The 27698-nt window shown below is 40.8% G+C and overlaps 2 protein-coding genes across 5 annotated transcripts in view; one reads left to right on the top strand and one right to left on the bottom strand.

The window, feature by feature from the left end:
- Nucleotides 1-17: 17 nt before the first annotated feature.
- Nucleotides 18-5347, bottom strand: LOC112980753 (galectin-related protein A-like). 2 transcript variants are annotated; one of them, XM_026095879.2, is made up of 5 exons: nucleotides 5209-5347; nucleotides 2352-2440; nucleotides 1364-1538; nucleotides 796-981; nucleotides 18-279 (listed from the first exon to the last, which is right to left on the bottom strand). In XM_026095879.2, exons 1-4 carry the CDS (start codon nucleotides 5233-5235, stop codon nucleotides 838-840), a joined length of 435 nt encoding a protein of 144 aa, XP_025951664.1. In that variant the 5' UTR covers nucleotides 5236-5347; the 3' UTR covers nucleotides 18-279; nucleotides 796-837. The 2 variants fall into 2 exon arrangements, with proteins under 2 accessions (XP_025951664.1, XP_025951663.1); XM_026095878.2 differs by having other exon boundaries at nucleotides 18-981.
- A 925-nt stretch (nucleotides 5348-6272) lies between these two features.
- Nucleotides 6273-27698, top strand: part of ZFYVE26 (zinc finger FYVE-type containing 26) — a 51690-nt gene continuing 30264 nt past the window's right edge. The window contains exons 1-14 of one of the 3 annotated variants that reach the window (XM_026095871.2): nucleotides 6273-6858; nucleotides 8112-8190; nucleotides 9062-9151; nucleotides 11126-11672; nucleotides 13227-13357; nucleotides 14174-14338; nucleotides 16065-16153; nucleotides 16442-16602; nucleotides 19832-20038; nucleotides 20649-21302; nucleotides 23561-23650; nucleotides 24364-24429; nucleotides 25718-25869; nucleotides 27210-27408. In XM_026095871.2, coding sequence (XP_025951656.2) covers nucleotides 6668-6858; nucleotides 8112-8190; nucleotides 9062-9151; nucleotides 11126-11672; nucleotides 13227-13357; nucleotides 14174-14338; nucleotides 16065-16153; nucleotides 16442-16602; nucleotides 19832-20038; nucleotides 20649-21302; nucleotides 23561-23650; nucleotides 24364-24429; nucleotides 25718-25869; nucleotides 27210-27408 — 2821 coding nt within the window. In that variant the 5' untranslated portion in view covers nucleotides 6273-6667. Of the gene's footprint in view, nucleotides 6859-8111; nucleotides 8191-9061; nucleotides 9152-11125; nucleotides 11673-12264; nucleotides 12331-13226; nucleotides 13358-14173; nucleotides 14339-16064; nucleotides 16154-16441; nucleotides 16603-19831; nucleotides 20039-20648; nucleotides 21303-23560; nucleotides 23651-24363; nucleotides 24430-25717; nucleotides 25870-27209; nucleotides 27409-27698 lie in introns of those variants that run through there. The other 2 variants (XM_064512481.1, XM_026095872.2) reach the window with 2 other exon arrangements.

The following is a 27698-nucleotide window of genomic DNA, read 5'->3' on the forward strand; positions in this document are numbered from 1 at the left end:
AGAGCCAAAGGCAGCAGTTATGATATATAAATGTATTGTAATAGCTACATATTTGGGAATCTTTTGTAAACCTACAGCAACAAAATATCAGCATAACACTCACATGCACTGAAATATCTAACAAAGTTAATACAGAAGTTTGTCAGTAAAGATGCAGTTTTAATCAGATACAAGAATAAGCAATGCAGTTTCAGCTACAGATACCATTGCACAGGGCTGATGCAGAGAAGACTGTGAAATCCACAGCTGTTGAAACCTTTCAGTTCATGAGAACTCTACCTGCAAGAGACAGGGACGATGGTAAGGCATTTATTGCTCTGTACTGGGAAGCACAGATGGCTTTGTGCTGACTGAGCAGAGCTTCCAGGAAGAACAACTCTCTCCTAGTAATGCAAACCCTGTTGGGGGCCCACCAGACTCCCTTACTCACTTTTAAGGAGATCTCCAATCTCTCCTCTCTCAATACCACCACCTGTACACTGCTCAGTTCTAGTCACAAGAGCAACAGCCATGCTATCTCTGATAGGCCTGAGCTCCAGCAGCTGGCATGGCTGGGGAGCTGGGGGGAGGGGCATAAGAACGGGAGATATTGCATAGCATCATAGTCTTAAGGTTGGAAGGCCAAGAGAATATCTCAGCAAAGGCCATCTGATTACCTGGACCAGCCAAATACCTGCAATTGCTCAGTGTGTGTGAGAAAAAAGTGTATGTTTCAAAAATATTAGCAAGTGAAACAGACACAGGCCCCATTCTCCAGAATCAACCAGGAGAGAAAGAAAAAACATTTCTCAGTACATTTATCTTTGTTCCCTGATGATACTGAGGTCTTCTTTTTTATCAAGCTACTTTGGTAAGCTTGATGTCCCCTGTGATCTGTAAAGCTTTCACCAAGTTCAGGGCCTGAATGCGGTGAGTGAAGTCACAGAACTGCCGTCCATCAACCAAGACCCGTATTTGCTGGTGTTCACATAAGAGCTCCATCTGCAATGGAAGAACAACAAAGGAGGGTATCAGAGACCAGCAGATGAGGTGATTTCGCTAGCATGGACTTAGAACCCCATGTGATCAGGATATTGAAGCACAAGGTCTACAGGTTCTTCTCTAACACCTCTAATTAACAACTTATCTTCTGCTGAGATAACACTGTAAAATTTCTTACAGTGAATTCTCTCCATAAAACTAGAGAAAGAAATGGTTCTCTCCGAGCAGGGCTGCTGATGAAGCATGAATGTTGCCCTCAATGCCACACTAGATTAGTATGTCAGGGTTGTTAATGTGGCAATTTCAACAGTTACAGATTTGTTGTGATATATGCAGCCTTTCAGCCTTTCTCCCACCCTAATCATAGTACCCCCCAAATTACCTTAAATGTGTCACCTGCCGTAAATGGGAAGTAGGGAATATTTTTCTCTTCTCTTCCCCACTTCCCACCAATTCGTGCATTTCGGGTGATGGATTTGTCACTGAAGTTAACTGTGAGTAACAGGCCGACATCTTTGTTTGCATCCACTGGATCACAGAGCAGAGTCACTGCAAAGCTGAAAAAACAGTTCAGTGACTGGGACTTTCAGAAATGTAAAAGAACAGAGGATACATGGCAAATGCATAGAAAAACTAGAGACCCCTGCTCATTTCTTCTCAGATCAAAATACAGGACTCCTGTAAGGACTGTGCACAGGTTTAGAAGCTGCAGAAAGGGATGGAAACCAGCTGTTCTTTGTTTCTCCTCCAGTTTCCAGTAGGATGCTACTGACTTCTGATTTTGCTTTCCTCTCTTGCGACCAAAACCAAGCAAATATTTGTGGGTGAGCCAATTCCAGTCTGTGTCATAAAGGAGGCTATGAAAAAATGTAGTAAGAGAGGAAAACTCTTCCTTGGTGGAAGCACAAGAGTTGATAGCAGTAAAGGCAAAAAATGTAATGATAGCACAGTTGCTGTCATCTGGACCAAACACAGCAATGGGCCTACACTTGCTGTGCCAAAACCAGATATTTCTGTTGTGCAGAATTAAATGGCGTTTACTTGAGCATCCAGTAGACAACACAGACACAGGTTCTGAATTATATCTGCTCCTGAAAGAGCAATGCCATTCATATACTCCCTACAGTTTTCACAAGACAAAGGCAAAGAGTAGATAATGCTGCAACAGCAGAGAGCCTGAACAGTGAATTCCTTCTTGACCTTTAATCTCACTCTAAAAGAAGGAAAAGAAACAGAGCCATAAATTATGAATCTATATGACTTTCTTCCTCCTGAAAGAGCACAGACCCTTAAGAAATCTTTTGAATGTAAAAGGCAGGTATGCTACAGTGTGTGAAGTGACTAAGCCCCACAAAAGCCCCTCCACCTACCTCTTGGGGTTGGAATGCACCATCCCTATGACAGTGATTTTCATGGCTGGTCTCAGTCCACCTTTAATTTCACCAATGTATTGCTCCACCTGCAGGGAACAGTGAAAACACACTGGGGTAGTTTACAGCTTGGTTAAACTAGCTTTAACAACTGCTTTGGTTACCTCTTACAGCTCTATTTTATTTTTACATGTAGAAAAGGATTTTAAAAAATCTTCAATCTAAAATACTTCTTATATTTTTAGTCTAAATGCCATTCATTCTGGTAACTAAGGTGAGCTGGCTGACGTAACCAAAATGACTGATAGCAATGTGATGACTAACTGATAGGGCTGTCGACTGTGATGGGCAATATCTGACTAAAGACTGACATGACTAAGATGACTGGCTGCTGTCTGTAAAATATATGACTGATATGCATGATTAATTAATGTGACAGCATGCCTCAGGTGGCTCTATAAACAGATATCACAAACTTAAGATGACTGGCACCACTAGCTAAGCTAAGAGTAAGTACTTCAAGCACTGAAGCTGCTCAGATAAATGAGATCGATCAAGTAGGTGAGGTGACTCACATGCTTCGAGAGAGTGGCAGCTAACTGCCACATCTCGGATGACCCAGTGACTGCTACTATGGTCTAATGACAATAAACCTGGTCATAATGCTCCATATAACAAATCAAAAGCTTTGTGGAAGCATGATGCAGAGCACAGACCATGTATAAACTTACTCTGCCAACTCAAATTTGTTAACAAATTTTGGTCGATCGACTTGATATTAGCAGACATTACATTGAGTAAGGTTGTGTCTGTCCTCTGGCGTAAGAGCATAGAGCCAGCACAAACTCTGTAATGCAGCTAATTGGACAGAAATGCGATTGTGTGCTCACATCAGATCCCAATCAAGTTTGTGCTGGTGGGGGATCTGCTAACGTGCAGGTCCAGTATTAACAATCAGTGGACAGCAGCCCCCGGCTGCTTCTCTGTTGTGTCCCAAGAAATGCTTTGGCACGGAAACTTCGACCTTATGCAGACAGGAACAGTAGGTTGGCTGAGGGCCCCACAGGGGCAAGTGGAGGTTGATCTGGATACACTTACAGTGCCCATGATGGGTTGATATTTAATATAGATCATTTATATTGCCCGCCTTTGGTTCACCCTACTTCCTTATATTTAGTCAGGAGTAATATTCCTTCCTTTTATTTATCAGAGTTAGATCTGATACACCTTTAAGTAACTTTAAAAGCCATCATTTTTTAAGACAGAAGAAGACTTCTCAGTAGATCTACTTTTATGCTATATACAGAGAACTGTAGTTGAAAACTCCACCCAAACGTCAGAGCTACATGTACTTGTTCCAAGTAATTCTCTGTTTCAAGGGTCAGTAATAAAACTAATAGATGGGATGGTTAATATAGACAAATAAAATAGCTTAGAAACAAGCGATAGGGATGTTTTGAGAATTCAATTTCATAAAACGATTTGATAATGCAAATGCCGAAGTACTATATTGCAGCACATAATCACTCCATGGGTATACTCACTTAGGCAGAAACTGCTATAACACGCTGAGCATAATTAGCAATTTGCATTTGCAATTTTCCAAGTCAATGCACAGCAGACACTATTTTAGATAAAAGGCACTTTATCTTTCCAGGGTTCCAAAGTAAAAATTCAGACAGTTTTCACTAGAAGATCTGCACAAAATATACGATTTAATAGTTTGACTTTTAGAAACATTACATTATCATGGAAACTCGTGGACTTCTGCTCACAGTAAAATCACTTTCATTCAAGTGTAACTTGCTATGAGTACTTCATACATTTTTTAATTCAGGTGATTGAAAGATACGACAAATGTTACTTTTTTTGTTGTTTCATAAAAAGAAGAAAACGTGTAAATTATTGAATGCCCGCTTGCTTAGTGAGCATGGAAATTACAGATGAAAAAGTCTCTCCCATACTCAACTTTCTAATTTCAATATACTAGTCATAACTTCTGCTGAAAACATCATCAGTAATTTATCTTCCCATCTTGCTTTTTATATCCAGCAACCTTTACAGTGCTACAGATATTAATAAACCTCTAATTCCTAAGAACAAATATAGGAAGAAATTAATGAAAAAAATACCTTCAAAATTACAGCAGTACTGGTAAATGCTAATAGTGTACATTTACTCTCCCAGAACTGGACAGGTGGCTCCAGCCAGGGTTAGGTATATAGCCAGGGTTTAGAAACTTGTAGCAAAAGAAAAGCATCGACCGTCTAAGACATCTTAGGTGAGGGAATAGTCTCTCAAGTAAGAAGTCTGAGTAACGAGATACTTTAAATGAGATAAAGCAATCAGAGAGTGGATAACAGGGCAGGCAAGACCACAGGCTAAACGAACTCCCTCACCACAGAGGTCTCGTCTCCCATCAGCGTTCCTCCCTCGCCTACCCAAGAGGCAAAGACATGGAATAATACCGAAGCTTGAGGGTGAGGGCTGAGAAATGGTTTGCACAGTCACGAAACACAGTAATTACAGTCATTAGGTATGCATAAGGTATCAGAGTTAAATATGTGCAAAGACAACTATACGGTTTCAACACTTAAAACTCTTCCAGCATGGCTGAAATAAATTCAGAGGCACAACTGTCTATATGCCATTTCTTGGCTGATTTTGAGTTGACAGTATAGAGGAAAACTATTCAAGATGCTATAGGAGCTGAGAATAAAGTCCCTGTTGGATCTTGTGTTGTTTATAGGTGAGTTGAGAAACTCCTAGCAGTTTTGTCTTTTTAATACACACATGTACATCGCAGCCTCCCCGTACTTCCTGTGTAAAAGCCCTTGGGATTCATCCATCCACTTACTTTGGCACACCTGTCATTCTCTGTCATCCTTCCTCTGCCTCACGCTTGCCTCCGCTGCAACAGTCCTGGGAGAGACGTTCTTGTTTCGCGCCCGAGGAAAAAAACAAACAAAAAGCCCGGAATACAGGGAGGATGTGTGTGTGGGGGGGCCTTATCTCTGCCAAACACCAGCTGAACACCACCCTGCCAAGCAGCTGAGTCACGGCCCTCCGCGCCTCCGTTTACCCCCACAGTGGCAAAAGGAAACGGAGAAATAGCCCGGGCCCCCGGGGTCCATCGGCAGCGAGACCGGGGTGCTGCCAGCCAGGCCCCCGTCGCCCGGGCGCTGCATGCCCGCACGCCTGCTCGTCCTCGCCTGTACCCCTGCTGTGGGCCTGGCGCCCCTCAGCACCCGGCCTGCCCCATGGCCTGCCCCACTGCCCCTCGACACCCGGCCCAGCCTGCCCAGCCACCGCGGCCTGCACCCCAGCATGGGTGAATCGTGCAGGCCTCCTGCGTCTGTCCCTGTGGAAAGGGGCACCAAGCCTGCTCCGAACGTCCTCTGCGATGCTGAAAATAAGCAAATGGAAACGAGGCGGATCAGTAAGGTCGGCATGGAGAATCATGATTTTCTGGCAAATCTATACACACACACTTATGTATAGTATGTGTATAATGTGTGTGTATGTATGTGCATGTATGTATAAAATACTGTATATTATATACCTAAATAGGTAATTAAGCTCTATTAAATATATTTTGGTAGTATTTTCATCCTCAAGGAGTAAATATATATATACACACACATACATATATTCTAACTACATGGGTGTGTGCATATGTATGTATATACACATCAATATCTATTACATCCTCTTTGGGAGAGGATGTGGCTGCTGCCAACACACGGTTTCGTCACCCGTTTCATGGCGCCCCGCGGCCGCGTCCGTCAGGTAGGCACGCGCTGTTGGGGCGGAGCCAGCGCCCGCCGGGGGAGGGCAGGGCTCCTGGCGAGAACCAATCAGAAGCTCCCGAGGCTCGAGGACGGGGCGGAGCTGGCGAGTGGTAAGAGGCGGGGCGCGGTCCTCGGGAGGGCGGGGCCTGGGCTGCCCCGAGATGCTGCGGCGGCGTCAGGCGCCCCAAAGGAAAATGGAGGTTTATTTACATGCTGCCCCGGCCGGGCCAATGGCCGGGCGCCCGCCGGCCCGCCCGCCCGCCGGCGCGGTCAGCTGAGGCAGCGCTCAAGATGGCGGCGGGGCGGTGGGCGCCCGCGGTGCTGTAGAGCGCGGCGGGGGCCGCGTCTTCCCCGCCAGATAGGGCGGCGGGGCCGGGAGGGCCCTCGGGGAGCGGGGCGAGGCCGCGGGCCGGGGAAAAAGCGGCCTGCTGTTGTGCCGGGCAGCCTGGCGGAGGCATGTGCTCCCCCTCACGGCGTCGGCCCTGCGGTGCGTGGGTGCCCTAGGCGACCGCGCCTCCGGGGAAGATGCATCCCTTCGGCGGCGAAGAAGCGGCCTCCCTGGAGCGGCTCTTGGGGCTCTTCCGTGAGTGCGTGCGGCACGGGCACTGGGAGCTCGCGCAGGCCTGCGTCCCCCAGCTGCGCCAGGGGCCCGGCCATGGCCCCGAGAAGGTGGAGGCGGTGCTTGAGGCTCTGGTGGCCTGTCCCGTGGCGGCGAGGTAAGCGCCAGGCGATGTTCCCACGTAGTAGGTGAGAGCGCGACGAACTGATTTCGCTAGACTTCCTTGAAAGATGAGACCTGTTCTGAGGTTGCGTTGCTCTGAAACTGAGCTCGGGTTAGTTTAGAAATGATACTCCCACGATGGGCACCGTGGTTATTGACAGTGTCCCCATATTTCTAGCTCTAGAAAGACCTTCCAATGTTTGGAAAACATAAGCTCTAATAAATCCAAAATTATGCTGTTGGTTTCTTATTTGTCTCATACTGGATTTTGAAACAGCATTTTGCTTGTTTGTTTCTAGTTAGCTTTGATCTCCGCTTTTGAGGCGGGTGCATAGGAAGTGTGACTTTCTAGCTCTTCAGGGAACATTGATATTCAAGGGAAGTTAAAACTTAATATCACTCCCCCTCTCCAAGCAAATGATAACACCTGTTCTCATTAACATTTGTGCAAAGTTTAGTGAAGACACAGACAGCACTTAAAAGGAGTCCAGAGGAAGGTGCACACATAGTTATATGAATATTGTGAATGACCACGTGAAACACAAGTATTTTTGATCCTTTTTACCCTTGCTATTTGTACTATCACATATGAAGACTCAGCTTAGCACTGATGAGGCTATTGAAGACTAGTTAAATATTTTCTGCTTTCTCCTTCTCTTCCAGTTCCTTGGTCAATACTGAATAGAGCATAGATTGTGGAATGTGTGTAAGTGTACTGCAGCACGTGAAAAGCTGATGGAAGTGAGAAGTATTCTTTCTTTAACTGGTGCAACAGTTCACTTTTAATTTGGACATAGAATTGCATCTATGCTGTTGTGAGCTAAGAGTTTGTTTGGGTTTGGGGGCTAGAACTAGAAAGAACAGGTAATAGCAGTGCTTGGCAAGCCCTCAAGTTTCAGAGAAATCTGCTGAAGTGCTCAAAGATTGCTCTACAGACTGAACTTTAGACCAGAAATAAATTCCAGTGTTTTGAAGCAAAGAACTATGGCAGTAGTATTGGTGCTGAGCCCATCCAAAAGCAGCTATTTGCATAGCAGAAATTATCAAGTTAAGGAAGAAGTAGTACCAATGTTCTGTATTCTCTGCATTCTCTTCTTGTTTGCCTCTTCTTTAAAGACTTGGTCATCTTTATTTTTATCATATTCAAAGAAATATAAAGATCAAAATGAGCCCTGACTGATTTCCAGGATCTAAGAGGATGGGGAACAATGTTGTATAATTCATGATATGTGCTTATTACTTTTGTAGATGTGAACAAAACTGCAGCCCCCGAAGAGCTGCGTGGCTATGGCTTCTTGTGCTGGAAAAATGGCTTGCCTGCAATCAGGTACAGAAGTTAGTTCTAGCTGACTTCCAAGTGGAAAATAGTCAATATAGCTGCCTATTTAAAATTCTAGGCTCTCCCACTGTTCATGCAAGAAGGCTCTCAAGGTAGTTTGAGGGGTGCATGGGATGGGTTTTGCTTTTGTTTTTAACAAACATGCCAAGAAATAACTGTTAATCTTCACAAGGTGCTTTCCCTTTCCTTTCTGCATGCTCAGGAGAAAAAGGACATTTTTTATGTTTGTTTAGATAATATAAGTTGATTTTTTAGCATAGAGCATTTCTGCTAATGGAAAGTATGAGCTAATAAGCTTCTGCATTTGTGTAACACCTTCTTCTCGTAAAGTAATTCAGGCATTAGACAATTCTTTATAAGCTTTAGATTTTGAGGGAATATAGCTTGTGGTTGCTGGATTGGTGGGTGGAGATAGATGGGTGTTAGATGTTTCATAAGCAAAGGAGAAACTAGTCTCTGTTCCTCTTTTTTGAATTGGTACAGTGGGATGTGTGTTCATGTGCTGGTGTTCCCCCTCCCCCCCTCCCCCCCCCAGTTAATTTGTTCATTGATCCCACTACTTAAAGATTTGCAATTTTTCATCACCTCTTAGGAAAGATGTCTCTAATTGATGAGATTATAATTCCTGGGGAGGTGACACTTGTCTCCATTTCCAGATGTATGGTTAAGTGGATTCCACTGGTGCAGAAGCAGTACCTAGATGTGGAATAGTCTTTAACTGAGAATTAGATATCTTTGGACAGATATTTCAGTCTGCCTCAAATGTTAATTAAATAGCTAAAATTAGGTTCACGTAACAATAGAAATAAGTAAAAGTTACATTGATTAACTTTTTCGCTATTTTCTTATGTTATTTCAGAAAACTGTTCCAGTTGCTCTTCAGAGAGAAACTGAATTTTTATTGCTCTTGGAAGAACTACAGAAAGATGTCTCTGAGGAAGCTCTAAAAGTGAGTGCTGTCTTACTTCCTCTCATTAATTTTTCAGAGTGTTCAACTTCTCTTTATCAGTCATTGGGGTCAAAGTTAGTGCTTTCTGCTAACTTGACTGCCTGAGATGGTAGCGCGTTGTTATTCTTCTGGCAAACTGAAAGAGACTGTAATTCAGCTCCATTTTTGAAGTTAGTTTAATGTTCCTGAAAGTGATTTTTCTCTGGCTAGAGAAGAGACTGTAGGCAGGCAATGAGCAAGCTTTTCTGCGTGGTCTTTCTAACGCACTCCACTCCCAACTCTGGCTTTTTGCCACAGTCTGGCATCCACAGATGCCTGTGGTTATCATAAAGTCTTTTTTTTTTTTTTTTAAAAAAAAAAGGCAAAAAGAAATTGTAGTTGGAAAACACCTTTTAAAAGCACATCTGTCGTCTTTTTCTTTCTCCTGAAATCTTGTTTTCCATCTTATCCCTGTAGGAAATTTGATTGCTGTGCTATTGTTAGTGATGTTACTTGGTAATTGGTATGACTTGTGCTCTAAAGTCTAGGACCCATTTTTCCATTATTAATACACACAGACTGATTTAGTTGAGAAATACATTGAACCATTCAAAGAGTGATTAAAATCAAGACCAAATATAGCACTGAAAAGCAGGAGAGTTTCTGACTTTAGAATTCTCCTAATTTGGTGTTGATTACAACAGAATTATCTGATACAGTATCTAAAATAGTACTCAATGTCCTAGAATGTCTCTTCTAGTCTTATACATGTTAGCTCTTTAAAGAAATTTTTTTTGCTTTTTTAAGATTAAAATGGAAACTGATTATATTCAGAGACTATTTGCAGCTTGTTAGTATGAATAAGGAAGAGGTATTAAATATTTCTGTAAAGATACAGAATTAACAATTACAGGGTGAAAGCAAGCAAGGCAAAGTTGACTGTTTTAAAATGAATCTGCTTGAAGTCTAATAACAACTAATCAAGTCGTTGGACATTATCATCTGACCTTCAAGGTCATGAAAGAGTTCACCGTTGTCTGCAGTGTTGTACAAAAATAGGAGATTCATTAATTTCATTTCTTTGTCACCAGTTAGTGTCAGAGGCATGATAACAGGTAGAGTTATGTTTTGATCCAGCAAGTAGAAAAGGATGTTGTGGACTTGTCCGCTCTTCCTAATATTCTGCTCTTTCCTACACACGCCAGCCACCTCTCCCCTTCATATTCCCTGAGACGTTGCCTCCAGAAGGACAGCACACACGTAGCTCCAGATTGGCCACAAGTGCTGCTTAGCTGCTATCCAACTGGCACCAACTAGAAGATGCAATGGTTGGACTGTGCCTTGCATTACCACCCCTCAGTGGCTAATTGTTTTGCAGTTTTTTTTCTTGCTTTTCCTCTTCTTCCTTGCTGTTGAATTGTAGGTTTTTCTGTTACTCAAAAAAATTGTTGCTTAATAGAGGAGTCAGTGAGATCACTTCTGAATCCATTTGCCAATTTCAATCAAATTTGAAAAATCATTGTTGATGAGGATGGTGTGGGTGGAAGGCTGGTAGATGGATGGTTTGCACGTGGGAAATCAGGATTGGAAAAAAAAAAAAAAAGACTGGACACTAAATCATCATGCCCTTACTGGATTATGAAGATACAGACATGTGAACGTGTTTCTAAGAGGTAGAATATAACGCTTCAGCCACACTATAGGAGCTGCCTGGATGAATTAAGGTACTCGCTTAAGAGTGCATGGCTTATGTATTGTTCTTGTATATTACAGAATTCTTCATATTTGGTTGCATGTCTGCTATTTTAGAGAGGATATTGGGCAAGATATACCAGTGTTGGCACTTCCTGTTTATTAATGGGTTTCCTAGGTAATCCGATGTTTCCAAATTGATTTATCTACTTGCTTTCATTTTTTTCCTGTTTTTCAGTATATTTATTTCATATTCTTTCTATGAAGTCCAAAAGGCTTACTCTTCCACTGTTCCCCTTCCAGGAACTATTTGAAGCATTTGAGTGCACCCAGGACAAGCATATTGCAGACAGGAAAAGAAAAGATGGCCATTCTCACAGATTCAGTTTGGATGTTGTTTCAGCTCTCCGGAAGCTTTTGCTGCGGGCTCCCCAGAGGGCACAAGCCCTGCTGGAGTTCCTCCGAGAGGAACCAGGCATGCACAGCTCCTCACTCCAGCAGTATTCCTCTGTACAAAATATCTTTGTTGACTTTCTTCGTGAATCCTTAAAATCTCTGCAGAGGCTTCAGTGCAATTCTGAGATTTCAGCAGAATTGGATCAAAGAGAACTGGTAGATACAATTTACGGTGCTCTTAGTATGATGAATTTTGAGATGGAACATCAGACTGATGAAATACGGCAAGTCTTCAGGGAGCTCTTGGATGCATGCTGGGCTGAAGGGAGCCCACTGAGGGAGGAGAAGTTACTAAGCTGCATGCTAAGGAAACGGAGCTATGGCCTGTTAAGCCTGTATAGCAGTGTTCTTGTAGAAAGAACAAGAGAAAAATTCCTGGGGTCAAAATCAAAAGGTTTGTTTCACTTCTTTGTTTTCATTTCTTTTTAATAATGCCATTGAGACATTAAATGAGCAAGTTGTTATGGAATCAGTCAGTGTTCTTCAGGTGTGTTAACAGGACTAAGTGTCTTGGTGGAAAAAATGATGTTAAAATGATTTAAAGCAAGAATCTGGCACCTGTCTGTACTTTTCTGTATTCTGTGCTGCCTTCTTGTGTGAGCACTTTCTTTCCAGTCCCTTGTTGTGCTCTATTTTAATTTGCTCAGTGTTTCTCCTGCTGACAATCTAGCTTGTAACTAGAAAACTGACTCTCTGTTCATATAGAAATTTTTTTTTTTGGTTTAGCTCCAGCTTGGGATCCTCCATGTTGGAGGAGCTTCCTTTTCAGGCCAATAACAGTTTAACTGCCTCAGTAATTCTGAAACATTCAAACATCTTAATATTGGGAAAATTTTGGAACTGGAAAGGGACAATGGAAGAGGCCAATGCTGCAGCTGGAAAGAGGATTCAGTCCCACCACTTAGGACTTTGCCAGAGCCCTGTTGTTGTTTGTATACCAACTATAACCCTATGGCTTCCCTTCAGCTCCCTAGGTCTGGTACATTCAGTTGAAGAGCTCAGTTGAAGCTGGGTGGCAAGCAGTGCCCATGCTCTTGTCAGGAAAGTGGCAGGTGAGTGTGCAAGGAAGGAAAGGCTAGAATACCTACCCTCTTCTGCTTGCCTCTGTACATGGAGGTGGAGGTGCGAGTCAGTGGGGTTTGTATCCTCTGTCTTCCAAAGGTTCCCTTCACTCCAAGGGACTGCTGAAGGGAAGTTCAGGCCAGTGAAGCCCAGTGGGCTCTAGCACTTCTGACCATAGCTGCAGATAGTGCTCCCTTGTGGAGGAAGAGAAATAGAGATACTGGGAGTAGTTGAATTCTCACTTTGCACATATCAGAGAAGTTCCTGTGTTGAACAAGCCTTTGCTCGGGCCTGCAGAGCAGCATAGTGTCACAGTACAGAAGTGAGCGTTCAAACTACATAGAGATAAAATGTGTACGATGAGAAATGAGGAAGAAATGCAAAGTGATTCTGCTCTGTAGACCTGAGCTAATTCTGTGTGCTTGCTGAGCAGGCCTCTGCTAGTGTGTCAACAGTTCAGATGAATGTTTTTCTGGTTTTGCAACCAGAACAACTTTTTTGCTCATTTGTAGTTCAAACAAAAATCAGTGGTTCTTGGATTGGATCTGGATTTATGCTCAGCCCAAACTATTAAGTTTGCTGGTTATCAAAGAATCCTAATGATAGGGTGCTGTATTAAGAGCAGTCTATTCTTGATACTAGAAGTCTACCTCCAACTTAAGGGTGTTTCCACCCTATCTGTCCTGTTACCTTTCTCTTCTGCATTTCTCTGACTGGATTTCTCATTATCCAATAAAGTATCTGTGAGTCTTAACTATTAACATATAATAGCTGGTTAGTATTTGAGAAAATGTTAGGTGTTCCTCAGTTTAAATTAACAGCGACTATGCTTCTTTCAAGGATACCCCTCTGTACTAGAAGATAATCTTGTTCTGATGCGTTTCAGGCTCGTCTAAGCAGCTGGATACAGAGCAAGCAGTGATGACTTTGTTCTCAGATCCCAAAGAGGCTGCTTCTTGGAAGACTGCCTATTTCTACTGCTTGAGCAGCAGCAAGCACTTTCTGGAACAGATTCTGGTATGGCCATAAAATCATTAAGAGGGAAAACCCAGTGGTGGCTAACATCAGTCCCTGTATTCCAGATATCTTGGTGACTTGCAGAAGCATTTTGTATTCTGACAGTGCTTACTAGGAGTCACGAGTTTCAGGAACAACAAGTTAACTGATGATAACTCCCCTCAATTTAGCAGTATGATGGACTCAAAACATTCAGTGAAATTTTGGAAAAGCTCCTCTGCATGCAAACCGAAGATTAGATCTTGAGGATTTAGGAGGTCCTGTGTTCTGTTTGCAATTTTGTCGTCTGTTCTTGTTGATTTATCCCATGACCTTGGACTAGTCACTTTGTCTGGGTGAAGCTGGTAGACTTCAGGCAGAGAGGCTTTTCAAAGGGTTTGCAAGGTGAAAATAATATTTGTAAAGAGCTTGAAGATCTGGTGAAAAATATTCTGGTACAAATTAAATTATTTGAATGTATTTACATGGAGAGAAGAAACAGAATTCTGGCAGGCAGTCACTGGTATGAATTTTAAAGTTGAACATAGCTCCACTTCTAGGTTAAGCTGCTGATTCGAGATTCTTACATAAAGCCTTTAATAGAGATCTACTCAGTAGAAAGGAACTAATGATAGTGTGGTGAGGGAGTGAGAGTCAGTTCTGTAGCAAACATTTGGAGTAACCTGATGGCTTGTAAAACGTGAGCTTAGGAAACTTCTAAATGCAGAACTTCACCCTTTTTGCAAAGCTGATGCTGAAACAGCTCCTCACTTGCTTAACTGCTAGGTTCATAACTGTGTTTTAGAAAGATAAATATTTTTCCCTTCTGTTTTCTAGGTGACTGCATTAACTTTACTGAAAAGAGAAGACTTCTCAGGCCTGAGCAGTTTACTGAGGAGGGAATTCAACCCCCTCAGCCGCCTTTTGATATTGCTAGGATGGACTCACTGTCGTACCTTGGAATCAGCAAAAGTGTTGCTATGGGCTCTTCACAAAACTCAGGTAAGCTGGCAGCAAAGGCAAGTGGGAATGTTAGTGCTGTGCTCCCAGTCTGAATCCAGTTAATGCAGTTTGTTTGCTTAGATTGTTAGTTGGGTTTCTGACCTTTTATTTTTTTTCTTTTATTTTTTTTCTTTTATTTTTTTTCTTTTATTTTTTTCTTTTATTTTTTTTCTTTTATTTTTTTTCTTTTATTTTTTTTCTTTTATTTTTTTTCTTTTATTTTTTTTCTTTTATTTTTTTTCTTTTATTTTTTTTCTTTTATTTTTTTTCTTTTATTTTTTTTCTTTTATTTTTTTTCTTTTATTTTTTTTCTTTTATTTTTTTTCTTTTATTTTTTTTCTTTTATTTTTTTTCTTTTATTTTTTTTCTTTTATTTTTTTTCTTTTATTTTTTTTTATTTTTTTTCTTTTATTTTTTTTCTTTTATTTTTTTTCTTTTATTTTTTTTCTTTTATTTTTTTCTTTTATTTTTTTCTTTTATTTTTTCTTTTATTTTTTCTTTTATTTTTTCTTTTATTTTTTCTTTTATTTTTTCTTTTATTTTTTCTTTTATTTTTTCTTTTATTTTTTCTTTTATTTTTTCTTTTATTTTTTTCTTTTATTTTTTTTCTTTTATTTTTTTTCTTTTATTTTTTTTCTTTTGCTTCCTGGTTTGTGCAAAAAAAAAAAAAAAAAGGGAAAAATCACAACCTCAGATTTTGAGAATCTGAACTGCGGATAAAGAGATGAAAGGGGAGTGTTTATAGTGAGAATTTTAATCTTCCTGAAAAGGGAATTTGCCTTTCTGCTCATCTGTGACCTGAATATGATTGCCCTGAAAATTATGAAAGCTCGCCTTACATGATCTGTTCAGCACTTTGCTGGTTAGACTAGAGAGAGCCAGCAAGCAGCAGCACCTGACTCAGGTTTTGGAAGGAGCAGGGGGATACTTTGCAACATCGCTTGGCCTGAGGAACGAGCACAGGATCGTGACAAGTTCTAGTCGCAACTAATCGGAGTTGGGTAGTGGGGGAGCTAAGAAATCTCCTATGTGCATTCCTAGAATAAAATCAACTATGACACAAATAACAAGGTCTGTGCTTGAAAGATCCACCTTGTTTGGGAGTCTTCCTCTTTGAAGAAGTCAGAGTTTACCTCTGGGGGTGCAGTTACAGTTCAGTGATGGTTGCCTGCAGGCATGTGGCTTGGAAGACAGAGGTGGTGAGACAGGGATCTGTCTGAGACACACTGCTGGATCATGGGGGCAGATCTAACCTAGGCTGGTGTTGCCTTAAGGGAGTTCCTGTCTAATGCCTATTCAGTAGCCTCTAAAGTGAATGCCTTTTAACAGGCAGCCATCTGTAGTAGAAAAGCACATGAAAAAGGAAAATGAGTATCTGCTACCCAGTATAGCATTTGGTCTGGTACATTATTAGTTCTAGGAGTTAAAGTTCTGGACTATCATTTGGAAGCATTAATTGTCTTTTTGAAAGCTAAATTTGAAGGGGACGTAGCCATCTTCCTGTGGTCTGTAGGTATGTCGTGTGAAGGCTTATCGACTTTGCTTCTTCAGATAGTCCTTTCTTGCCATCTTTGTAATGAAACTGGCAGTTTTCTGCACTTAAAAGTTATGCTATGGATAAGGAGTCTTATGAACATCCCATATGCAATACAAGCTTAGTTTTGCTGTTGTGTTTGACTAGAGAATTTTTTGTAAAAGAGATTATTTTATTTGCCTTTCCAATTAGGATCTGTGCAATGATTTAGTGTTAAAAGACTTCTGTGATGGACTCTGGACTCAAGTGGAAGTTCTTGAATGGTGCATACAGCAAAACAGGTAAAGTAGAACTCTTTCCAAACTGTCTTGCCAAAGTTGCCTATTAGTCAATGTTACACACACAAATAGAAAGTGTATTCTTTCTGTGAATCTGAGCTAATTGTCTCCTAGTGACTGCATATCACAAACTCTTGAAATTGCTTCCTGGATGTTAGTTATGCTATTTTTTTATTCTTTTTAACTGCAGTAATTTGGTTGAATCAGAGTTAGCACGAAAGAGAGATCTTTGAACATGTCTGAGAGGCCTGAGTCTATTTATGCCACCTTTTTGTTTGTTCTCTCTTGCAGTATTACTATCCCAGAGAAGGTTCTTCTGCAACACTTGCATGGCCTAGGTTGCCACACTGCAGTATACTCTCTTCATCACCTCACTAATCTCCTGGCACTGAATGAAGATGATGTAATTGAGCTTCTTCAAAGGGTTCCTGCTAGAGACCAACAGATGCAGGGTAAATGTGTAGGATTGTGAGAACACAGGAATATCCCTGATCCATCAAAGTGTATGCTGCTCAATGCTTGTGTCAGGAAGAATCTGTTCTTCTGACCTGCTTTTGTAAATCAGAAAGATACTGATCAGGCATTTTATGGAAGAAAAAGACCCTTGAAAGAGCCTTTTCAAGATGGTAACAAAACTTTGCATGTATTCATAATATATGCATACCTTCTACCAGACTCTTTCAGGAAAAAATACATTTAAGATCTTTCTTTTTGTGTTGCTTAAAATTGACTTAATTCTAAAATTATCTCATGTGCTAATCATTGTCACTTATGTATTTGATAATACCCCTAGCTTGAAAAGTTAAGTGTGTGTTTTGGATTTCAGCCAACAGTGCGCTTGCCTTTCAAGCCAAAGGGCAAAGCTAAATGACATTGACAATATCTCTTATCAATGTAATATCTTCATTTTTAAATATATATATTTTTCTTCTTCTAATATAAAGCCTTAAAAAATCTATTTTAATGTTACAGTCTATAAGGCTTACCCTACAGGCTGTCTTTACATCCTTCTTTCCTCATTTCTCTTTTCCTCTTACCCTCCAATTCAGTGCTCAAAATATTTGGTATTACTAAACACACTAGTGCAGTTTGAAGTGAACGTGTCCATGTTATGCTCTCTGATTTATGCCGGTGTTTAAGTCAGGCTGCTGCTATTTTATTGCTGTTCTCTGACAGAGTCTCTCTTAATGATGCACATTCAGGAAGACTAGAACTTATTAGAGATCAGAAAGCTGTAACTTTTTGTGCTGTATTCCATTTATGGATAGGAATTTGTACATGCATAATGTCAACTGGAGTTACACTGACAACTTAGTGATGGATCTTACACAGATTTTTCCAAGCTGCCTAATGGGAAGCAGTTTTCTCTGCTTTCAGTATCAGATTGAGATGGTGGTTTCTAGTCCTGTTTTTACAGACACTGTTGTTAAATTATGATAATTGTCTTGAATAAGTCTTAAAAAGACTTTATGATTGAGACTGTGTATCGATCTCCTGTCTTGGTGTCCTGCTTTTTGAAATTAATGGTTTTGGTGGTAGTGTTGGGTTTTTAATCAGTCTTCATGTTTTAATTCTGTCCTGCTGGAATTCTGTCAGAAATCTTTCGAAGACGGGAAGAGATAGGCCCACCAGATCATCTGGGAGCTGCGTGGCTCTGGTAAAAAATTCTAGCTCTAGTTTCTCTTCTTCTTTTGGATCACTTCAATTTACAGAACTAGTTAATGGAGGACAAGCCCTTCCTTTCTTTTCAACTCAGTGATTATTGTAAAAGTCAGACATTTCCATAAGTCATTTAATAGAATCTCCTTTATAATAATGTATTCTGACATTTAAAGGGAAGAGAGCAGCCTTGAAGTTTTTGGTTTGTCTGATCTGATAGTGTTAACAGATTTTTTTCCTCCCCTTGCCCCCACTTACTTCCTCTTCATCTTGACACACATCTGCCTGCTAGCAGCAAAAATGAAACCGAAGAAGTGGTGGTACTTGTTAACAGCTCTGTGCAGGCTCCCCTCTGATCAGTGTGTAAGACAAGCTTGTGAGCCATCAAGCTAATAAGAAAAAAAATAGCCAGAAACTTCCCCATGAGTTATATAATTCAAGAATAAAGTGTTAATGTTTCTGGGGTAGGAAAAGCAAGTGCTTATAGTTATACAGTAGTTCCAAGGAAAAGGGTTAGTTTAGGCACAACTGTTGCTATGGATGCACTCCATCTAAGCCCTTCCATGAGGGAGGCAAAACTATTAATCTTGTATCAGATTACCAGTGTATATCTTGTAGTATCTCCAGCTAGTCTATTTTAGGAGACCTGTATTTATCACATCTCTGGCTTCAATAGCCTGAAGTCCTCTTATGACAGCAGTGGTGAGAACTTTTCAGATAATACATATTAGTGTAGAGCGCTTGGTGAATTATAACATTGCCATGTCTGTGTAGGTTCTCAACAGGACTTGTATTTTTGGGTATTTCTTCAGTTCTGTTTGCTGTGTACGTTATAGTTTCTGCCATTGCTGCTGTTTACGATTGCAGTGACAGGAAGTAGTGGGCTTCAAACTGTGCGCTCCGTTTGTCTTGGTTTTTTTGTAGTCTGAGATGCGTTCATGCTGGTGTCTTAATCTGAAGCTATGCTCAAACCATGTGGATGACAGTGCTGAAACACTTCTAGATAATGCTGTTCAGTTCCCATGTTTGGATGGGGGTATTACCAGTACATCAAACCAGTGCTCTGTTTAAAAAAGCATCATGAATGCTTCCCCTGCATGACCAGGAGGCAGAGGGGCAGTGTAAGCTTTGTATAAGAATGTTGTAGGATAGCAGATTCAAATACTGATTTAAGTCTTGTCACTGATTTTTTTTTTTTCTTTTTTTGGACAACTTTTGCATAGTAGTTTGATAATTCATCTAAAATCATAAAGGAAGAATTTATGACTACTGTGTTCCTGGGTAAAGGGAATGATGATACATCTTGCTTGTTATTTGCAGCTCTGCTGTTTCACTATAGTAAGAAGGGACCATGTCTCTAGCATGTGACGCCTTCTCTCCTCAAAAAAAAAAAAAAAAAAAGCAAAAGGAGGAGGAGTGGGTCATGCAGTACTTCTCTAAGTTGCCTTTATCATGCCTATCATATGGTTGTGGGGGTTGTTTGTTTGTTTTGTTTTTTGGGTTTTTGTTAGTATAAGTCAGTTGCTATTTATATATGATCGGTTTGACTACGATTATGGATAGAATCAAATTGCAATATCTATTTATTAGTAAGTCTGCAGAAGTGGTGGTGCTCTAGTCTCATGGCCAGTCTCCACTATCTATCAATTTATTATGTAATAGAGCACAAATTCTAGGTTGCTGGAAACAGATAGGGTATTGTGTTGTAAATGCAGCAGCACAGCTTAACCTTGTACTTGTATTGAGACTTATTCATGAGCCAATTTTGATCATTCTGTGTTGTAACGTGGTCCTGCAACACAAACTGGCAGAAAATTTCCCTTTTAGAAAGGGATCCAGACTTGATTTTTCTTTATTCATTTTTTTTCTTCTTGTTGTGAAGTAGAGCAAAGCTGGGATGCAGTTGACTCTGAGGAAGAAAAAGCAGGAAAGCTTTGTTGTGTGGAAACAGCAGGAGAGAACTAATCTTCTGTTTTCTTTTTCTGCCTCCCTATTGCCCCACACCCTTATTTCCCTCCACAGTGGCACCAGTTCCTAACATCCTGAGTCAGCAACGCAATCTGGCACTCTTTCGAGCATTTTGCGCCATGAAGTATGCTATCTATGCTCTCTGTGTGAATTCACATAAACATTCCAAGTGCAGATATTGTGTGCGCGGCCTTCTTGGTGATATCCCCGAAGATGCAACTTCTCCTGAAGAACCGGCAGGTGATCGGCCTGCTTTCTCAGGTTCAATAGCTACTGTTTCTCCATTTGCTGGGCTCTGAATTGTCATTTAGTATTAGGATAATAGTACACCCTGCATACACATAATGCTTTTACTCAGTGGGCTATGAATGCTTTGCAAACAAGTCTGTTGGCATTTCTGGGCTATGAATGCTTTGCAAACAAGTCTGTTGGCATTTCTGTGAGGTGTTACCTTTAGTAGTAATAGATGTGGATAAGCTACCTGCCTTGTTCTAAAGCATTTAAGGTAATTGTATTAAAAATACAGTGCAAGAAGAAAGTGATATTAGAGATAAGATAGATGAAGCAAGCATGCTTTTGTAAGAGCTCATCGTTTCCCAGAGCCAAAACTGATTTAATGGTTAAAATGGGTATAGTCTGAATTTGTACATCATTGCACAAGATAGTAATTGCAACTGCTGAGGAGGCGGCACACTGGCCTTCTAAATATAAAACACAGAACATATAGGTACTTGATTTGTAGAGGAATGATCACCTCTGAAACAGTGGGACAGTTCCCTCTTCTAGGATTTCCTTGGAGGGCAGAGGTGGGAGGAAAGGCGTCCTGGAAAACATTGTAAGTGTTCTTTATTTTTTATTTTTACATATATAGATTGCTCATCAGTCTTTCCTCAGTACCTTGTAAAATGTCAGCAGTTCTTAAGGAGCGTTCCTGTTCCTCTGCGCCTGGAGCTTCTGGAGAACATCTTCTCCTTACTTTTTGTGTCCTACAGTGACCTCCACACTGAGATTCTCCAACCTGAGGACTATGCAGAGGATGATGACCTTGACAAAAAGAGCTCTACTGTGAGGGTAGAAGGCAGTGCTAGCCGACAGTCTTTCACCTCACAAAGTCCACAGTACCTAATAGAGGCTGACAAGAAATTAGAGAGGCACCTGCTAGCTGCTCAGACAGTCCACTCGGATACTCAAGCTTTTTCTGGCTCAGAGTTGAGTAGCAAAAGCTGTAAATCTTCTCAGCAGAGTTACCTGGATCTGAAACACTTCACCAGTGGTGTCACCGGATTTTTAGTGGATGATGTGGCCATGGATGCCTTCCTCACATTGCTCCTCAACCACCTGGAAGAAATTCAGAGTTCTCTCCCATGGGACTCGAGTAATGTGCTTCGTGAAGAGCTGGAGCTTGTTGAGTGCTTGAATCTTTCTGCAAGCAGAGACAGTTTTGGGAGTCGTGTGTTGCAATTTTCCAAATACCTTTCTGAAGCTCACTGGCGATTCAAAGTGGTGATGAGTAACAGAAATGCAGGTAGGGTTCGTATTAGGTGCTTTCTAGTGGTATCGATATTATTCTGTTACAGCTCTCCAGGCAGTGCCCTCAAGACTAAATTCCCTGAGCATATCAGTGAAGGGGCACGTTTTGGTGGAAGATAGGAGGGTGCCCTACTTAAAGATCACCTGGTTCTTGCACTATTCTTCGGTGTGAGTGATCTAATGAAAACGTTTGAGGCTTTTTTTCCCCTTCTCTTTTCAGATGCATTGCTTCAATTTGCCTTTTTCCTGCCCCTTAGACACAAGTTTTGTTGACAGTACAGTGATACAAAGGGACACAGTGATGTAAGATCCAATGCAAGCCAGATAGTGCCATCTCACTCATGGATATAGTGTTGATTTAGCCCAGTCTTAGAGCGCATTAGAAACACACCTCACAGGGAGCTGTGTTATTCTGGGATGTTGGCCACTCCTCAGGAGTGGCTAGGACAACATGCTTAAGGACCTGTTTCCCAGCCTTGTCCGTATCCTATCACTACTTAGCGCTGCTACCGTCAGATTTTTGCTTGTACTGTGCTGTGACTTACTGTGTGTCTCAGACCATGCAAAGTACACGTTCCAAGAAAGACCAGGCAGCAGAGCAGCTGGGGCATCAAGCCTTCCAAACGCAGGAGCTTGGTTGGTGGAGGGAAGGGCATTTAGATTCTGGGGATGTGGATGAAGTGCACAGGTAAAAGTTTGGCACTGACTTCAACCTGGCAGTGTTTGTTTTATAATCACAGCTGAGTGACTGGAATCAGGTCATCTTAGCTGTTGTTGTTAACAGTCCCTTCAGAATGGCACTACTAAAACAGGCCCCTGCTGCCTCCTAGTTGTTATCCTGCTGTTAGGAAAGGATATCTTCAGAGCATCCTTATAGTGTCTCCAGCCTAGATGGTAAAATATTTAAAATGCAAATGATTCCCTCAGAGCTGAAAGCCATGAAGGGCATACCAGTGTTTGCCATGCTACTACTTTCTTTATGCAGTTCTCAGAGTTAATGTGGTTCCATAAATGACTGAAATTTGCAGGCAGCTGACTTAGAACTCTTTTCTTTGCTGCAGACCCTGTCTGCTTATTAGCTGTAGTTTCCCCCTCTTAAAGAGACAGGAAAGCAGTCTCCCCAGTCACTGGGAGTGAATGACACCAGCTGCAGATGTGCTTTAGATTCAACTGTATTTACACAGTTGGTAGAGAGCTGATGTCCCACTGTCCTGGCCCTTTCAGATGAGTATCTTCAATGAAAAGTGAATGATGGTGTAGAAGGATGGGCTTAGCTCTCAAAAGAATCTGGTGGCAGTCGAAAATCTGAGTTCAGAGCATCTGGGGATGACTGATATGATCACTCATTACACTAAGCTCAAATGAGTCTAAGAAAGGGCCTTTCCAGACCTGTGTTTAAGCATTTCTGAAGTCTGCTCTTATAAAGGAATGGATTTGATGGGGCTGAGGAGTTCGAGGCAGGAGTAGCATCCAGGAACAAGTCTACAGTTCCCAAGATGTTTTGGTGTGCTGTAGTTGAGGAGATGAACCCTTTTGGAATAGGTTACTCTGATGTGTTTTCTTTTGGCCAGTTGCATGAATGTTTCAGTAGGCAGTCGTCAGTCTTTATACTGAAAAGGACAGTAGCTCTCTGTGGGGTTCTGTACAGTTTAGTGGTAACTTCTGTCAACAGATGAGGATGATGATTTTGGAGAGCATCATCCAAGGAAAGGCAATTGACATTCCTTGACACTGCATCTCTTAAAATTTTTGTCCTGAGGGTTGCACCCTATTGTTCAATTTCAGAATTGTTGACTAGGTTAGAGTTCTTATTACCCTGTAGTACTGAGGAACCCAGTTGTCTTAGGAAGACCAAAATGTCAAATCAAACTATCTGTTTTCCTATTTTCATTCCCACTCTTCTTGCCTGTTTCTAGTTGTGTATGGGCTTGGACCTTGCCTATTTTTCTGTATAGTTGTACTCATTAGGAGTATGTGGAAGGTGCAGTCCCCTTCAAGCAATATTAGATATGTGGGTGAAAAAGCACAGTATTAGTTGAATCGCATCAAAATTATTCTAAGGAGCTGTTTTAAACTTTACTGCAGAAGAACCCTTTAGCTGAGATCAAGTGTGTGTCCTTTGTTTGGAGGCTTGCCATCAGAGCTCTACCTATGTAGATGTACAAGTAGGATCTTCAAGGTAGACAAATATCTGTGTTTATGTCCTGTCTAGCTACTTGGTAATGTTTTTGTGTTAAATTTATCTTTTCACAGAACATCAGCTTGCAGCATCCAGACGATACAGCTTTTTAATCAGATGCTCCAGCTTAAGGAAACGAAGTAGATCGCAAAGGTTCAAGACAGGTGGATTGAGAAAATGACTTAGAGAAGACATCTCTGGAGTGCACATCATGTTGCTGAGCTCTCATAGCTGAATGCAGTTAGATTTACTGGACAGGAAATAGCGAACGAGATTAACTTCCTTTAGTTTACTAACTGGTTTGAAGTGTCGTAATCCAGTTCTACTTGGATTGATGTTGTTTTCCTAAAGCCTACCTGCACAACTAAAAGATAACTCAATTTAAAATGAGTTAAGGAAATAACTTCTTTCATACATAACCTGATTTTTGAGGGGGAACTTGCAACTACAATACCAGTTCTTCTCTTATCTCCACTATATCCAATGACTGCTCATTATGTTTTTATTCATATCACTGTAGTACCTAAGATACAAATTTACAGAAACCTTTGTGACTTAAATTCACACACTCAGGAGAAAGTTGGCTCCCTCCCCCCTCTTCTACTGATCTTTTAAAAGATAAGGCTAGTTTTGGAGTGGGATATTTCCAAATAAAATGCTTTAAAGTATCTGATATTAATCACTGATAGGCAAGAGACTTTGGGGTGGCCCAGCATTTTCTTCAAATCACTGATTTTTGCGTTTATTATAGACATCAGTGATGGCTCATTTGTGAGGTACTCCTGAAGATCTCTTGAGATTGCCTTATCTGCTATTTGTAGTAAATACCTTGTCTGGTCAAAGTATATTTCATGTGCTGGTTTTGATTTGTTTTTAGGGAAAGAGGGAACTTCCAGTCCGTCGTTAGAAAGTACAAGTAGCGAGCTCAGCACCAGTACCTCAGGTACTAAGCCACTAAACAAGAATTGCTCTGTTCTGTTGATGTGCCCTGATAAAGTATTTGCTTGACTGGTGAATTACTACTCTGTGCAGTACAGAATTAGAACTCTTTGCTTCTTAGAGCTCCCACCTTTGGCAGACTTTTCTCTAGTTAAATAGTATGTGTTTCTTCTCAAATAAGAGAATGGGTTTTTTTTTCTTGGTGTTTTTTCAGAAAAACATCAAAAAAAGGTAATAGATTGGTAGTCGAGTATTGCAAAACACACATTCTTTTCTTCCAAGCTTTGGTATGAAGCAGTGCAGTTACTTTTCTCAGATAGGGGCGTATCAGACTCCTCTGTGTGTGTGTGTATAGACTTATAAGTCTCTCTTTCTGTCTCTCTCTCTCTATATAATTGTGATCCTATTAAACTTGGCAGCTAACTTTCTTCCTTTGTTGTGCATAAGCGTCATGACTCGGCTGAAACAACCTACTGCAAAGCTTGTGCTGAGCAATGGCTGTTACAGAAGTTTGAACTCGGTCTTTACAGCTGAGATTTTGAAAAGCGGTAACAGTGAAAGTTGTGCTAATGCTTAGCCTGAACAGATTGCAGATACCTTTCAAAATCGCTTGCCACTACTGACATCTTGTTCCCATTTTCATGCTGACTTTACTAGTATTCTTCACGCTTGCTAGCTTTTGCATTAATTGTGTTTTTTGCCTGACTGTCACTGGTTGGCTGTTGTTCTGGGGTACTTACTTTGAATTATGCAGTATAAAAATTCCAGTGAATTTTTTTGATAGAAGGTGTGTGTCTGTTATATCCTGAGATATCTTTTAGTTTTTACTGTGAAAAAAGAAATGTTGTCACGCTGGGTGACAGATGGTCTTGCTTTTTTGGGTTATGATCTCTTGGCTGACTTTGAAAGCTAGGACTCATTGCCAGCCTCTGTCTTGAATTGTGAGGAATGAGTGAATCTGTCTTAGATTCTTGATTTATTTGGTCCGGTACTTGAGACTCTTCCCTCTATCAATATTGAACCAGTGCCCTAGCATAGCATCTGCATTATGTAGCTGCTAAACAGTGTTACATTTGGATGAGAAGCAAAATGAAGGTTCTGACCAAATAGTCAAATCTTATTAGAATTTTTAACAAGGGACTTATATTGTCTGCTTCATGCTAAAACTGTTTGTAACTCTGCTCCTATATCTTTGTGTTAAATATAAGAAGTGCTGTTATCCGATAACTGGCTGTTAATCTGATGAAATGTTTTCCTGTAATAGCACACTAATTAATTCTCTCGTCTTGCAGAGGGAAGTACCAACAACATGTTTGGTTGGAGTGATTTGGAAAGTAGGATGAGACCACAGCAGCAAAACCCCCTGATTCCTATGATGCTTTCCCCACCAGAATCACTCCTAGTTTCTTGCGTTTTGAGAGGAAATTTCATAGAAGCCCATCAGGTGAATGAGCTGCATATATTCTGTGCAACTTAAAATCCAATTTGGTATTGGCATTTGTTGTTGTAACAGCTGATGAAGTTCATGCTCCTTCTGCATTAGCAAGCATAGGGCTGAAGCATCTGTTTGAAGTGAAAGAGTGATTTCAGCAGTAAAAATACATGAAAGGAGCAAAGATATTCCAAGATGACATCACAAGGAGGCTATTGTGGTGGTTTTTTTTTGTTTTGTTTTTCCCAGTTGTATAAAAATTGCTCCTCTTAACTTGGGTTTTCAAAGCATGGAAATATTTGATCAGAACCAACTAAGCTTAGTGTATCAACTTGAGTGAAGGAGAAGGTGAAGAGCTTATATGAAGTCTCTTGAAGAAGCAGCATTTGAGCTGCTTAATGTAGTCAGTGAATCAAAACCATGACTCTGCTACTTTGAAGCTCAGTGGTAACATGTAAATGTATTCCCTACCCAAAGTGGGGAGTATACTTATTTGGAGGAGGTGTGCTGAGGCTAAATTCACAGTGCTGAAAATAAGCAAAATGACTTGTAATTACCAGTCTGCATAGCTGTAATTCTGTGCTCCCTCACAGTTTTACATACCTTTCTGTATGTGGCTTTTGGGCTGATGCTCTGAAAAAGCATCTTGAAATGCATCAGCAATTGGATCCTCTGCAAAAAGCAGTGACCTGGCTGAGTTTGAGATAATACTATCACAGCAGTTGATATCATTGAAGTGTTGCATCAGCAGCAGTTGAATGCCCAACTCATTAGTTCTGTTTGACTACAAATGTACTACTTCATCTTTTCCCTACTTACAGGCCCAAGAAGCATCTATATTCCTTTGTTACTCTGAATTTCAGTATCTCTGATGGTGAAGAACTCAAGCTTGACTTGCATTCTGCTATTGATTTGATAGTAGGAACTTGCACAGTTGTGCTTATCTACTCTGTCTTTAAATATCTAGAAGGTATTCCTTGCTGAATAAGAATTTGTTTTAAGTAGTTTATTTTGGACGCCCAGTTTGCTAGATTTTTATCATTATCTGGTATATTGAAATCTTGAAGCATAGTTCTGAAAGATAGATATGCAGATTAATTCAGATCTGGTCTTGTAGCACATAATAGCTGAGCTTTATAAGAAAAAAAAAAGTTGAAAAGAGTCTCTAAGGCACTTAAAACTCTTGGGGGGAAAAAGCCATTTCAGCTCACTGTTTCTGTGCACATGTTTTTCAATTAAAGTATCTATTTTATTCCTCCCCATCTGCTCCAAGCCCCCCCCCCCAAACTCTTTGACCTTTGAAACCTGCTTTTGCTATGCATTATAATTACATGTATTGTTGTTCTTGAAAGGTGGCTTTGATGTTTAATCTGGATACTTCATCTTGTTACGGTGAGTTGGTTTTCATGGAGCGTTACCAAGAGGTGGTACGAGAGATGGCCAGAGTGGAGCACAACATTGAGAACCAAACATCAGATGGCACTGGAGGCATCAGGAAATCTGGCAGTGGTCGTTCAACACTTCAGGCTATTGGGAATGCAGCAGCAGCTGGTAAGGACTGGGTTTCTTTAGTACCATTCATCGAAGGTGAAGAAGTGGAAAACAGGGAAAAGCAGCTTAAATACTGCCTTAATAAGTGTGATAAATGTTCAGAAGAGTAAGCATGTCATCTTTGACAGAGAAAGAGATTGAGAATGCTGGAATTTGCTGTTGATGCCCAGTTGGATTAGTTTGATAAACTCTGAGGGAATTGGTCCATGAAGCAGACCACCTATTGAATTACCTTCTTAAAGAATTAGAAAATCCTATCCATGATAGGATCTAAGATAAATATCCCATTT

The sequence above is a fragment of the Dromaius novaehollandiae genome, chromosome 5 (genome assembly GCF_036370855.1).
Source record: "Dromaius novaehollandiae isolate bDroNov1 chromosome 5, bDroNov1.hap1, whole genome shotgun sequence".
NCBI lineage: Eukaryota > Metazoa > Chordata > Aves > Casuariiformes > Dromaiidae > Dromaius > Dromaius novaehollandiae.